This window comes from Entelurus aequoreus, linkage group LG22, assembly GCF_033978785.1.
Source record: "Entelurus aequoreus isolate RoL-2023_Sb linkage group LG22, RoL_Eaeq_v1.1, whole genome shotgun sequence".
In the NCBI taxonomy this organism is placed as follows: domain Eukaryota; kingdom Metazoa; phylum Chordata; class Actinopteri; order Syngnathiformes; family Syngnathidae; genus Entelurus; species Entelurus aequoreus.
Window position 1 is genome coordinate 38,852,965 of NC_084752.1, and position 15,610 is coordinate 38,868,574.

Sequence of the window (15,610 nt, forward strand, 5' to 3'; positions counted from 1 at the left end):
GTGCTGGAGAGATGACGTCACACTGCATCTTACTGGACACTTTGTGTAGTGCTGGAGAGATGACGTCACACTACATCCTACTGGACACTTTGTGTAGTGCTGGAGAGATGATACATGTCACACTGCATCCTGCTGGACACTTTGTGTAGTGCTGGAGAGATGACGTCACACTACATCTTGCTGGACACTTTGTGTAGTGCTGGAGAGATGATACATGTCACACTGCATCCTGCTGGACACTTTGTGTAGTGCTGGAGAGATGATACATGTCACACTGCATCCTGCTGGACACTTTGTGTAGTGCTGGAGAGATGACGTCACACTGCATCCTACTGGACACTTTGTGTAGTGCTGGAGAGATGATACATGTCACACTACATCCTACTGGACACTTTGTGTAGTGCTGGAGAGATGACGTCACACTACATCCTACTGGACACTTTGTGTAGTGCTGGAGAGATGATGTCACACTACATCCTGCTGGACACTTTGTGTAGTGCTGGAGAGATGATACATGTCACACTGCATCCTGCTGGACACTTTGTGTAGTGCTGGAGAGATGACGTCACACTGCATCCTACTGGACACTTTGTGTAGTGCTGGAGAGATGATACATGTCACACTGCATCCTGCTGGACACTTTGTGTAGTGCTGGAGAGATGATACATGTCACACTGCATCCTGCTGGACACTTTGTGTAGTGCTGGAGAGATGATACATGTCACACTGCATCCTGCTGGACACTTTGTGTAGTGCTGGAGAGATGACGTCACACTGCATCCTACTGGACACTTTGTGTAGTGCTGGAGAGATGATACATGTCACACTGCATCCTGCTGGACACTTTGTGTAGTGCTGGAGAGATGATACATGTCACACTGCATCCTGCTGGACACTTTGTGTAGTGCTGGAGAGATGATACATGTCACACTGCATCCTGCTGGACACTTTGTGTAGTGCTGGAGAGATGACGTCACACTGCATCTTACTGGACACTTTGTGTAGTGCTGGAGAGATGATACATGTCACACTACATCCTACTGGACACTTTGTGTAGTGCTGGAGAGATGATACATGTCACACTGCATCCTACTGGACACTTTGTGTAGTGCTGGAGAGATGACGTCACACTGCATCCTGCTGGACACTTTGTGTAGTGCTGGAGAGATGACGTCACACTGCATCCTGCTGGACACTTTGTGTAGTGCTGGAGAGATGATACATGTCACACTGCATCCTGCTGGACACTTTGTGTAGTGCTGGAGAGATGATACATGTCACACTGCATCCTGCTGGACACTTTGTGTAGTGCTGGAGAGATGACGTCACACTGCATCTTACTGGACACTTTGTGTAGTGCTGGAGAGATGACGTCACACTACATCCTACTGGACACTTTGTGTAGTGCTGGAGAGATGATACATGTCACACTGCATCCTGCTGGACACTTTGTGTAGTGCTGGAGAGATGACGTCACACTACATCTTGCTGGACACTTTGTGTAGTGCTGGAGAGATGATACATGTCACACTGCATCCTGCTGGACACTTTGTGTAGTGCTGGAGAGATGATACATGTCACACTGCATCCTGCTGGACACTTTGTGTAGTGCTGGAGAGATGACGTCACACTGCATCCTACTGGACACTTTGTGTAGTGCTGGAGAGATGATACATGTCACACTACATCCTACTGGACACTTTGTGTAGTGCTGGAGAGATGACGTCACACTACATCCTACTGGACACTTTGTGTAGTGCTGGAGAGATGATGTCACACTACATCCTGCTGGACACTTTGTGTAGTGCTGGAGAGATGATACATGTCACACTGCATCCTGCTGGACACTTTGTGTAGTGCTGGAGAGATGACGTCACACTGCATCCTACTGGACACTTTGTGTAGTGCTGGAGAGATGATACATGTCACACTGCATCCTGCTGGACACTTTGTGTAGTGCTGGAGAGATGATACATGTCACACTGCATCCTGCTGGACACTTTGTGTAGTGCTGGAGAGATGATACATGTCACACTGCATCCTGCTGGACACTTTGTGTAGTGCTGGAGAGATGACGTCACACTGCATCCTACTGGACACTTTGTGTAGTGCTGGAGAGATGATACATGTCACACTGCATCCTGCTGGACACTTTGTGTAGTGCTGGAGAGATGATACATGTCACACTGCATCCTGCTGGACACTTTGTGTAGTGCTGGAGAGATGATACATGTCACACTGCATCTTACTGGACACTTTGTGTAGTGCTGGAGAGATGATACATGTCACACTGCATCCTGCTGGACACTTTGTGTAGTGCTGGAGAGATGACGTCACACTGCATCCTACTGGACACTTTGTGTAGTGCTGGAGAGATGATACATGTCACACTGCATCCTGCTGGACACTTTGTGTAGTGCTGGAGAGATGATACATGTCACACTGCATCCTGCTGGACACTTTGTGTAGTGCTGGAGAGATGATACATGTCACACTGCATCCTGCTGGACACTTTGTGTAGTGCTGGAGAGATGATACATGTCACACTGCATCCTAAATCCACTACTGTATACAACAAGAAATGGTACATGTCTGCATCCTAAATACACCACTGCAGACTGTATCCCTGCAGACTGTATTGATGTATATTGATATATAATGTATATATTGTGTTTTTTATGTTGATTTAATAAAAAAATTAAAACAAAAATATTTTTTAAAAAAACATTTTTTTTAATTTATTTTTTTTATTTCTTGTGCGGCCCGGTACCAATCGGTCCGCGGACCGGTACCGGGCCGCACAAGAACGAATTTTTTTTTAAATTTATTTATTTTTATTTATTTTTTATAAAATCAACATAAAAAACACAATATATACATTATATATCAATATATATCAGTACAGTCTGCAGGGATGCAGTCCGTAAGCACACATGATTGTTTTTCTTTATGAAAAATAAAAAATAAAAAAATAAAAATAAACTATTATAGTTGTTATATTATTTAAAGACCCTGAAAGAAACAAGCGGTAGAAAATGGATGGATGTTATTGATGTTTTATCATTTTTTAAGTTTTTAAGGTTTTAGAGACATAACCAGCCCACCTCGCCCCCACCAAAAAAAACTAAGTTTCTCAGTGTGAACATGAAATATCTTGTCTTTGCAGTCTATTCAATTGAATAGAAGTTGAAAAGGATTTGTTGTATTCTCTTTTTATTTAGCATTTACACAACTTCACTGCTTTTGTAGTTTGTAGATGAAATGTTGTTGGAGTGAGAAGGGAAGCAAAAGCCTTATTGTACAAACGTACTTTCTATTTATATGCTGTTGACTCATCTTTTTCATTGATTGTACTGCAGAAATCTTGTGGATATAACTTATTAAACATATCCAACTAATACTAAATGTTGACTATTCCAGTGTTTGATTGTATATTAGGTGCTGCCGTCTCCTTGCAAGTCTTGCAGTCACTGTAAAACTGTTCAATAGATGCAGACGTGCTGCTCTCCTAAAACTGAAATAAAAGAGTTCATGTTGATTGCGGGATGAAAAAACTGAGAATACAGTGTGACATTTTTATTCTTCATCCGGAACAAATATCAATTATTTGCTGTTTTAGGGCAGTTTCAGGAACAGAGATGGCAATTCTTATTTTAGAATCCACACAGCTGAAATGTATGCAGATAAAGCCCCAGGATCTTTCAATGAGTACAATCAGTGGGAGAAAGCAGAAGCACAAATATATAGATATTGATCTGCCACTTCCTCATACTTCATCTTCCCTTTTTGTTGGCGTTTAAAGAACCCAGCTTTGTTTGGGATTATTGTCAAACAATGTTGAATGACCTGTACGCCGTTTATGAGGAGCGTCCATGTCCTCAGGAGGAGAATTTGGACATTTACGTCAGCGTTGAGAGTTTGAGGGTCCATGATCATCCTTGGGTGGAGGACACAGCGCCCGCAGATACGCCACAAGAAGGTAACAAACACACTTTGTAGTGTCCTGCACACGCTGATTTGAAGTGCTTGTCTCTCAAGTGGTCCTCCTTGATGACTCCAGGAAAAGGACAACCATTGGAAGTGTTTGGGTGCCTCTGGGTGTTCTGTGTGTCCTCCTTCTGATTGGCATCGTCAGTCTTGGGCTCCAAAGTAAGTTCACCTTTTGCTCAGATGCAAACACTTCCACTTTGACTTGTTGATTTGATTTAGTGAAAAAAGACAAGGTGAAAATATCCAACCTCATGGCGGACGTGGAGCAGCTCAGGACGACACTCGCTAAGATTAAAGAAGACCTTCAAAAAAGAGGCCAGTAGCGTTTTTCACTTCTTGCCTTAAAGTGTGCTGACGTGGTAGTGAGGGGTGGATATCCTCCACATTTCAACCAATACTGTTTACTGTTAATGCATAAACATTGTTTTAATAATAAAATGCTGCTTTCCAGTTCTTGTATCTTGTTTCAATATCACGTGTGTGAGTCTCATTTGCAGGTATAACACTAAGTTGCAAGTCCAAGACGTTAGATGGCAGTAGTACTGCTCAGTTCAGTCTTTGATGTCTGTTGCGCCCCACAATGCCTTCAAACTGTAAGTATTGTATTTATTACGCACAAGCTGTTTGATTGTAAATATACATCTCAGTTGTGGTTTTAATTAACACATTTGAAGGTGTTGAAATTCAATGTAAAATTGCTCATGCTAATCAGTGACATAACAATAGCAAAGACCGTGTATATTGGCAGCAAGCTAGCCCATTTCTGGACAAGTAGAGCCTTACTTAACTCATGAACCCCAGAAGCAGTGAAGTTGTGTAAATGCTAAATAAAAAGAGAATACAACAAATCCTTTTCAACTTATATTCAATTGAATAGACTGCAAAGACAAGATATTTCATGTTCACACTGAGAAACTTTCTTCTTTTTTTGCAAATATTAGCTCGTTTGGAATTTGATGGCTGCAACATGTTTCAAAAAAGCTAGCACAAGTGGCAAAAAAGAGTGAGAAAGTTGAGGAATGCTCATCAAAGTCTTATTTGGAACATCCCACAGGTGAACAGGCTAATTGGGAACAGGTGGGTGCCATGATTGGGTATAAAAGCAGCTTCCATGAAATGCTCAGTCATTCACAAACAAGGACGGGGCGAGGGTCACCACTTTGTCAACAAATGCCTGAGCAAATTGTTGAACAACAACATTTCTCAACAAGGAATTTAGGGATTTCACCATCTACGCTCTGTAATATCATCAAAAGGTTCAGAGAATGTGGAGAAATCACTGCAGGTAAGCCATGATATTACACACCTTGGATCCCTCAGGCGCTACTGCATCAAAAAGCATCATCGGTGTGTAAAGGATATCACCACATGGGTATAGGAACACTTCAGAAAACCACTGTCAGTAACTACAGTTGGTCGCTACATCTGTAAGTGCAAGTTAAAACTCTACTATGCAAAGTCAAAGCCATTTATCAACAACACCCAGAAACACTTAACTGGGCCCGAGCTCATCTAAGATGGACTGATGCAAAGTGGAAAAGTCTTCTGTGGTCTGACGAGTCCACATTTCAAATTGTTTTTGGAAACTGTGGACGTCGTGTCCTCCGGACCAAAGAGGAAAAGAACCATCCGGATTGTTCTAGGGTGAAAGTGTAAAAGGCAGCATGTGTGATGGTATGGGGGTGTATTAGTGGTCAAGACATGTTCTAGGGTGAAAGTGTAAAAGGCAGCATGTGTGATGGTATGGGGGTGTAATAGTGGTCAAGACATGTTCTAGGGTGAAAGTGTAAAAGGCAGCATGTGTGATGGTATGGGGGTGTATTAGTGGTCAAGACATGTTCTAGGGTGAAAGTGTAAAAGGCAGCATGTGTGATGGTATGGGGGTGTATTAGTGGTCAAGACATGTTCTAGGGTGAAAGTGTAGAAGGCAGCATGTGTGATGGTATGGGGGTGTATTAGTGGTCAAGACATGTTCTAGGGTGAAAGTGTAAAAGGCAGCATGTGTGATGGTATGGGGGTGTATTAGTGGTCAAGACATGTTCTAGGGTGAAAGTGTAAAAGGCAGCATGTGTGATGGTATGGGGGTGTATTAGTGGTCAAGACATGTTCTAGGGTGAAAGTGTAAAAGGCAGCATGTGTGATGGTATGGGGGTGTATTAGTGGTCAAGACATGTTCTAGGGTGAAAGTGTAGAAGGCAGCATGCGTGATGGTATGGGGGTGTATTAGTGGTCAAGACATGTTCTAGGGTGAAAGTGTAGAAGGCAGCATGTGTGATGGTATGGGGGTGTATTAGTGGCCAAGACATGTTCTAGGGTGAAAGTGTAAAAGGCAGCATGTGTGATGGTATGGGGGTGTATTAGTGGTCAAGACATGTTCTAGGGTGAAAGTGTAAAAGGCAGCATGTGTGATGGTATGGGGGTGTATTAGTGGTCAAGGCATGTTGTAGGGCAGGGGTCGGCAACCCACGGCTCCGGAGCCGCATGCGGCTCCTTGACCACTCTGATGCGGCTCAGCTACATACATGCCGACCCCCCCGATTTTCCCAGGAGACTTATGGATCTCAGTGTCTCTCACAGATTACTCCCAGGGAAAAAATAATCCTATTTACACTCTAATTACTAAATAAAGGGCGTGCCCTAATTGCACTGCAGTAATTGTCCTCTATAGCATTTACATACAGTGTGCCAGTCCAGCCCAAGTGCCCCTGGTTGCAGCCCGCAGATCGAGGAGGGGCTTATTTTCCCTCAATGTGGGCGGGTCTAAACGTTGAGCCCGCTACTTGCCATTGTTAAACATTTATGGAAGCTTAAGGAATGTATTTGGCTAGGCTACAACATTTTTTTTTTCTTTACAGATCAAACATTTTTAACCTGGGGTGAAAAATAAAATCAATGATGCAAAGTCTTCTGTCTTTGGTTTATTTGACTTAGCTAATATAATTGAGTGTGCAAAATAATATGTGTCTATACTCTTATGGAAATGCTACGGTTTATATATTTATTTATTTTTTCATGGTAAATGCTATGGTCTATATATATATATATATATATATTTTTTTTTTTCATGGTAAAAAAACATATTAGACAAGTTAAAAGTAGGAATGTCTAAGTCTATCAAATACATGAACCTTTTTCCATATTAAGTCATTGTGCTGTGCCGGATCTCCGCCACCAGATGGAGTCCGCGGGCTCAACGTTGAGACCCGCCCACGTTGAGGGAAAATAAGCCCCTCCTCGATCTGCGGGCTGCAACCAGGGGTTACGTGTCCAGCCACATGTTGCATGTTGTTATTACTTGCACACATAGGAGACAGCAAAGCATACTTACTCATCAGCCACACAGCTTACACTGACGGTAGCCGTATCAAACAACTTTAACATTGTTACGTTACAAATATGCGCCACACTGTGAACCCACACCAAAAAAGAATGAAAAACACATTTCTGGAGAACATCCCACCGTAACACAACATAAACACAACACAACCATTACCCAGAAACCCATGCAGCCCTAACTCTTCCGGTCTACATTATACACCCCCGCTACCACCAAATCCCCCCACACATCAAACCCCCCCCCCCCCCCCCTCTCCGTGCGTTGGTTGAGCGGAAGAGTTAGTGCTGCATGGGATTCTGGGTATTTGTACCGTCAGTGTAAGATGTGTGGCTGCTGAGGTAGTAGCCTTGCTGTCAATTACGTGAGTAACCCCTGGCAAGTGCCCCTGGCTGCAGCCCGCAGATCGAGGAGGGGCTTATTTTCACTCAATGTGGGCGGGTCTCAACGTTGAGCCCGCGGGCTCCATCTGGTGGCGGAGATCTGGCAGCACACATTCTCAAACGTCAATAAAGCTACTTTTAACTTTTCAAATGTATTTTTTTTACCATGAAAAAACAATAAAAAAAAATATATATATAAACCATAGTATGAAAAAAGGTTCATGTATTTGATAGACTTAGACATTCCTACTTTTAACTTGTCAAATGTATCTGCCATCTTTTTTGTAGTTTTATTCCTTTTTTATTATCTTCATTATTTTCTGTATTGATCCTACACTATTATTGTGGTTTTTTTGTTACTTCTGATATGGCCTTGCCACGGTTTATTTGCTTATTTATTTATTTATTTATTTATTTTTTGTGTCTTTTTATTTTGTATTGTTTTACATCTGATCAACTTCTGTGACTTTCCTTTTCTTTTTTAAGTGTGAACAGTGGAGAGGTCCTCGAGAGGTGATCTTGGGATCACTTCCTGAGGATCCTTGATACCGAGGAATGTTCATCCACTATGGTCTGGATAGCCTGTAGCTGATCCTGAGCCAGAGCGGGATGGATATATATATATATACAATATCTGGGTATCTTTTCTAATACTGTTTATACTGTAAACCTTGAATTGTTAAAGTTTAAAGGCCTACTGAAACCCACTACTACCGACCACGCAGTCTGATAGTTTATATATCAATGATGAAATCTTAACATTGCAACACATGCCAATACGGCCGGGTTAACTTATAAAGTGACATTTAAAATTTCCCGGGAAATATCCGGCTGAAACGTCGCGGTATGATGACGTATGCGCGTGACGAAGGCAGTTGAACGCGTCATCTTGGAATAGGTCCCTCCCAATTTAAACAGCTCTGTTTTAATCGCTAATTTCCACAGTATTCAGGACATCTGTGTTGGTGAATCTTTTGGAAATTTGTTCAATTAACAATGGAGACTGCAAAAAAGAGAGTTGTAGGGAAGCGGTGTGTTGCTGCTGGATGTAGCAACACAAACCAAAACACAACCGGTGTTTCATTGTTTCTTTTCCCAAAAGATGGCGGCCAAGCTTTACTATGGAACAAAGAAGTCAAGCGAACACGGTTGGATTGGACGACACATACGAAGTACAGTGTATTATGCAGCGAACATTTCGAAAGATCATGTTTCGAAGAGGGTCCCTTGCGAATGGCAGAAATGGGAATCAGCACTCGTCGACTCGTGCTGAAGAAAGGTGCGAAGCCAACTATTTTCGATAGACCACGGACAAGTCCGGAGCACCCGACCCCCTCCACAAGCGGACAGACTGGGCACATGAGGTCTGCATTTGCCAAAAGGGAAAGGAAGAGGGTAAGAATCTTGATATCCAGTTTTCATAGTCAGACTACACTGTTCCAATATCCATTTCTTTGTTCTCAATTGTTGAAACCCCCCCACCTCCACACCCCGGATTGTAAATAATGTAAATAATTCAATGTGATTATCTTGTGTGATGACTGTATTATGATGATAGTATATATATGATAGTATATATCTGTATCATGAATCAATTTAAGTGGACCCCGACTTAAACAAGTTGAAAAACTTATTGGGGTGGTACCATTTAGTGGTCAATTGTACGGAATATGTACTTCACTGTGCAACCTACTAATAAAAGTCTCAATCAATCAACCAAAACTAACACACACAGTCATAGACTACTCCAGTGGTTCTCAACCTTTTTTCAGTGATTTTCCCCTGTGAACATTTTTTTAATTCAAGTACCCCCTAATCAGAGCAAAGCATTTTTGGTTGAAAAAAAGAAAAAAAATACAGCACTATGTCATCAGTTTCTGATTTATTAAATTGTATAACAGTGCAAGATATTGCTAATTTGTAGTGGTCTTTCTTGAACTATTTGGAAAAAAAGATATAAAAATAACTAAAAACTTGTTGAAAAATAAACAAGTGATTCAATTATAAATAATATTTTGTACACATAGAAGTAATCATCAACTTAAAGTGCCCTCTTTGGGGATTGTAATAGAGATCCATCTGGATTCATGAACTTAATTCTAAACATTTATTTTGTTGAAGTATTATTCAATAAATATATTTATAAAGGATTTTTGAATTGTTGCTATTTTTATAATATTTAAAAAAAAATCTCTCGTACCCCTTGGCATACCTTCAAGTATCCCCAAGGGTATGCGTACCCCCATTTGAGAACCACTGGACTACTCCATGAACAATGAAATAAATTAACAATAAAATAGTCTACATATAATTATTGCTTCAAGTTCTAGTCAAGTTCTTCTGCAGTATAAAGTATCGTACATTTACTGACATTACTGTCAATAGTGTCAATACTGTCAATAGATTACAATAGACAATAATATAAAGTATTGTACATTTGTACATTTACAGACAATAGATCAGATCATGGACAGTACGACTACGGCATCAGTGGCGGATGCGGTGGATGAACCAATGGCAATGGCACTAGATTTGCCTGATGAGGAGGGCGATCAAGATCAGGTTCGATTTGTTTTCCTAATCAATGTTCAAATGGATTACAGTTCAAGCCCAATCCAAAAGTATTCATAATTAATGTAAATGAGGTATCCATATTACATGTAGCTGTTTCTCCATTTCCAGGGAAATACAAGAGAACAAGGATGCCAGACGGACTGGGTACCGATTGGGACAGCACCAACAGCAATGACCAGTAGCAAGAGCACCCAAACAGGGAAAATACATCATAGATCAAAGGGTATGTCTATTTCGGTGACGAACATGATTCTGCACATCACAGTACACATTGCACGCTGCCTGTGCAGAGTAGAGTAGACAGATAAATTAGGTGATTCAAAGACAATAATTATTATGTGATTCTAGTTTAATTTTAACAGATTATATAAAACAACTTGTGCTTGATTTTATTGCTAGGACACCAGGTGACCCCAGATATCCTCGAGAGGGTTAGAGCTCGGCCGGCCAGGGTTAGTGAAGTCCCATTGTCAAGTGTAGCAGCTCCATCTGACAGCCCCGAGATGCAGACTAACATAGCAGCTCCAGGTGTGTCTGGAATGCAAGCCAAGCTACGACCACCTCCTGCATTGTTTGATGAAGGACCAGCATCAAGTCCCACTGCGCCTTTTGTTGGTGGTTCTTCCGATGACAGCTATGTGCCGAGTGAGTCAACGACATCGGATCCGTGTCAATCTGACGGGTCGCCAGATCGCCCATGTACTCACCAGATGCGTGAAGAGGGCTGCCACAAGGAACCGAAGTACATCATCTTTGAGTCGTGCCTCCAGAGTCTCGTCAAGTGGTGTCACTGTCCAGTCTGTGGCAGCCAGGACATAAGCCCTTCTTGGGATTCGAACGGTACACAGCTGACCATGACTCTTCAATGTGCATCATGTGACCAGAGGAGTAGTTGGAGCAGCCAGCCAAACATTGGCCCTTATGCCGCGGGCAACATCCTGCTGTCTGCTGGCATCCTCTTCGCTGGGGCATCTTCTGGCAAGGTGTTGCAAGTGCTGAACAGCATCGGAGTGGTCACGTATGTGAAGAGGACATTTTTCAACCACCAGGAGCTCATCCTGCAGCCAGCCATCAAAAAGGTGTGGGAGGAACAGCAACGGACGCACCTCACCATGCTGCAGGTGGAAGGCCGACCCCTCGTCCTTGGTGGTGATGGGCGAGCAGACAGTCCGGGACACAGCGCCAAGTTCGGTACCTACACCACAATGGAGCTTGTGGCCAATGTGGTTCTCGACCTTCAGGTTGTACAGGTACGACCATATAATCTCACTAAAACACTAGTAACACAATAAGCAGATAAGGGATTTTCCAGAATTATCCTAGTAAATTTGTCTAATAACATTAACCATTTCAATGTATACTAAGCCCCTTTTTCATTTTTTTCTTTGCTCATTCCTTTTCTGTTATATATATTTCAGAGCAACGAATGTCTTGGCAGCTACCATATGGAGATGGAAGGACTGAAGAGGATGGTGGAACTGCTGATCAGCTGGGACCTGGATGTCGGGGTGCTGGTGACAGACCGACACAGACAGATCGCTAAATGGATTCGTGAAAACATGCCCAATACACGGCACTGCTATGACATCTGGCATGTTGCAAAATGTTAGTTGGATTATTTGTATGCATGACAAGTTGTGAAGTAGTGTGTACATATCAGTGATCAGATGAATGCGATATTGTATTTAATCCACAAATTTCTGTTTTTTTCTGTTTGTAGCCATCGGAAAGAAACTGAAGGCCATCGCCAAGCATAAGGACTGTGAAGACCTGAAGCCCTGGGTGCAAAGTATAATCAACCACCTCTACTGGGCAGCAGTGTCTACACCGCCTGGAGAGGGGGAACTTCTGGTTGCCAAGTGGAAGTCTGTGGAGCGACACATTCAGAACATCCACAAGGACCATGGCGACCTCTTCCCAATTTGTACTCATGGACAACTGCAACGGCAAAAGAAATGGCTCAAACAAAGTGAGTAGGCAAATAAGTTGCCCGAAAGCAGTGAGGGACTAGCAGTATTTTCCTGCACATCTTTTGAAAGTCAAAAAATTCAGATAAACTTGTAAGTAAATAACCAGTTTAAGTTGACTGGAACATTTTTGTAGAAACGTTGTTCTATTTTAAATTTATGTTTAGGTTCACGCTCAGCAGTGAAACTGGAGGAGGTGGTCAACAACAAGTCCCTGCTAAAAGATATCGCCATGCTGTCGGGTGAACACCAGACTTCCAAGGTGGAGGCGTTCCATAGCCTTATCATACAGGTGAGAATTAGACTGATCGCCTGTAGGTGGTGTCGGTGGTTACCACCTGCCACTAGGACTTTGGTGGCCAGGGAGCAAAATACTAGAGCATACTAAATGAAGCCTTGATACAGTCAGTGTAAGCAAGAGAATGTTGGAGGTCCAACATAGTGGCTGGCATCTTGGTGAGAAAGATTGCAAACAATTCTGGCGTGGTGTTAACATTGAAAACAAAACAGCTTCATTACTGCAGGAGATCAAGCTTTAATAGCTGACTATTAACAGTTTAATACACAAACATTTGTATTCAAATTTACAAACAATTTATAAATTTACACACACATTGTATGGACGCATGACTGAATAAAGTGTCTTTTATCTTATACAGTTCGCACCGAAAATGTATGTCTTCTCATACATCGGAATGCTGTGCAGGTATGTTTCCACACTAATCTAAGTGTCACTAGTGTGTGCCATACTTTAGTACTAATTATTACATTATTCTGTTACCACACCTAGGAACCTGCTTGCTGGGCTGCACTGGAACGAAAATTCGAGCCGCCCTATAGCCACTACACAAGCGGGTGCTGAGCGCTATGCAGTACGCTACCCGAAGTATAAAGCAGGGGGCCATGTGGTCAAGAAAATCGCGACAGAGCCAACATACCGTAAGTGTAGAGGACACAAAACATGTAAACACTTGACACTTTGTATCATGATAATAATACTGTCAAGTTTCACTCTCCATGAGTATATTATGTTGTGAGCAGGAACATGTACAATTGTATTTTGCAGGCTACGTAGATGACTTGATCAGGGAGGTTGTTGCTGGCTGCAGACAGACCCCTGACGAGAGAACACCACTCAGCGTCACTGTGGATGTGCCTCCCTTCCTCTGCGATGAACTGGAGAAGCCAGACAAGGAGGAAGCCATCGCCAAGCACAGGAGTCGCTTCGGTAAGTGTGAAATGCCCTCCCGGTAACAGTTAGAGATGCTACCTCAGTAGAAGCATTTAAGTCCCATCTTAAAACTCATTTGTATACTCTAGCCTTTAAATAGACCCCCTTTTTAGACCAGTTGATCTGCCGTTTCTTTTCTTTTCTCCTCTGCCCCCCCCCCACGTGGAGGGGTTATTCCGGTGACCATGGATAAAGTGCTGGCTGTCCAGAGTTGGGACCCGGGGTATACCGCTCGCCTGTGCATCGGTTGGGGACATCTGCGCTGCTGACCCGTCTCCGCTCGGGGTGGCCTCCTGCTGGCTCCACTGGACCCTCACTAATATGTTAGACCCACTCGACATCCATTGCTTTCGGTCTCCCCTAGAGGGGGGGGGTTACCCACATATGCGGTCCTCTCCAAGGTTTCTCATAGTCATTCACATCGACGTCCTACTGGGGTGAGTTTTCCTTGCCCGTATGTGGGCTCTGTACCGAGGATGTCGTTGTGGCTTGTACAGCCCTTTGAGACATTTGTGATTTAGTGCTATATAAATAAACATTGATTGATTGACTGATTGATTGATTGATTGATTTTATTGATTAAGTACAGTGGCCATGTAGATTCTGTTGCAGTCACTGCACGTCTTGGAACCCCGTGTAGTCCATCGATGGGAATGTTGTCCTAATCTTATGTACTACACAAGCTGGTAGTACCACCCTTATGTCCTTTCCCAGATATCCCCAGCAGAAGCGGACAAACTGTCGATAGGCTGTGTGTCGTCTCCGCCTGCAAGTAGCAAATGATGGCAGCTGTTATTATCCGGACATGGATACACAGTGACTCACTGTTCTCTGAGATTCAAAAGACATTGTCATGCATTCTATTCATTTGTCATTTACTGTTGCAGTAAATTGTAAATATTGTTGACATCTACGGTCCATCTATGTAATACTTCTATGATATATAATGTCATGTGCATTGTAGCACAGTACATTTCACAGAATAAGAATAAGATAAGAAAGTGCTCATTCTGACTTATCTTCCAAAGGTTGATAGAATAAAGAATTATTTAAACTTATTAGTGCCTCACTCATTTTGCTGTTGCTGCAGCATGCCATATTGCTGTTTGTAGGCGTTATACGCTGTCTGCAGCACCCATTCATCCAGACACACAGATGGAAAGCCATGGTGGTCTATGATGCACGTCTTCACCCCCTCCTCCTCCATCGTTCTGGTCACTGCCTCTATTTCACTACAGCAGACACACTCAGCCACTGTCTCCATGTTCACACAGTTTTGACATGTACACCTGGAAATAGAAATGTTCATAATATTTGTAAATCAATTCATATTATTGACACCTGCAATCTGCAAACATGTGGAATAATTAATATTATCATTGTCTTGTTGTGGATCTTATTAATCTGCATGCATATTTTTAGTATTGCCGGTATATGGAGCTGTGGCCCATAGAAATAATGGGTAATTAATTAGGTTTGACATTGTGTCAATGATAGATACTTAGTGTATAGATAGGCCTGGGGTGTAAGTTGTAACACTAACAGTAACACATTGTGTCAATGATAGATACTTAGTGTATAGATAGGCCTGGGGTGTAAGTTGTAACACTAACAGTAACAGTGCAAGACTAGGCCACAAACTAAAACTAGTCTATAAATAAATAACATATTACCATTCTGTATTCTCAAGGCGATCTATGTCGTGTGCTCCTCCAGCATCAATAGCAGCAGCGTCCTCCTGACCGTCTTCATCAGCGTCGGGTTCAAAGCGATATGGCTCTATCCCTCTCACAGCTTCTTCCCTATCTGAATCGCTTCCACTCCCCACTAGTCCTTCACTTGCACTTTCCTCATCCACAAATCTTTCATCCTCGCTCAAATTAATGGAGAAATTGTCGCTATCTCGGTCAGAATCGCTCTCAGATCTGGCGGCCATCATTGCAAACAATAGGGAGCTTTGCGGATATGTTCAACTGTCCACGTCACGCTACTTCCGGTAGGGGCAAGGCTTTTTTTTGTCAGATACCAAAAGTTGCTATCTTTATCGTCGTTTTTCTATTCTAAATCCTTTCAGCAAAAATATGGCAATATCGCGAAATGATCAAGTATGACACATAGAATAGATCTGCTA

At 42.5% G+C, this 15,610-nt stretch overlaps 1 protein-coding gene across 1 annotated transcript; it reads left to right on the forward strand.

Annotated features, from left to right (window-relative positions):
• Positions 1-8,813: 8,813 nt before the first annotated feature.
• LOC133639661 (uncharacterized) lies at positions 8,814-14,474 on the forward strand. Its single transcript, XM_062033163.1, has 10 exons — positions 8,814-9,102; positions 10,159-10,269; positions 10,390-10,504; positions 10,681-11,531; positions 11,700-11,886; positions 12,002-12,250; positions 12,416-12,540; positions 12,908-12,954; positions 13,039-13,187; positions 13,315-14,474. Exons 1-10 carry the CDS (start codon positions 8,941-8,943, stop codon positions 13,500-13,502), a joined length of 2,184 nt encoding a protein of 727 aa, XP_061889147.1. The 5' UTR covers positions 8,814-8,940; the 3' UTR covers positions 13,503-14,474.
• Positions 14,475-15,610: the final 1,136 nt, after the last annotated feature.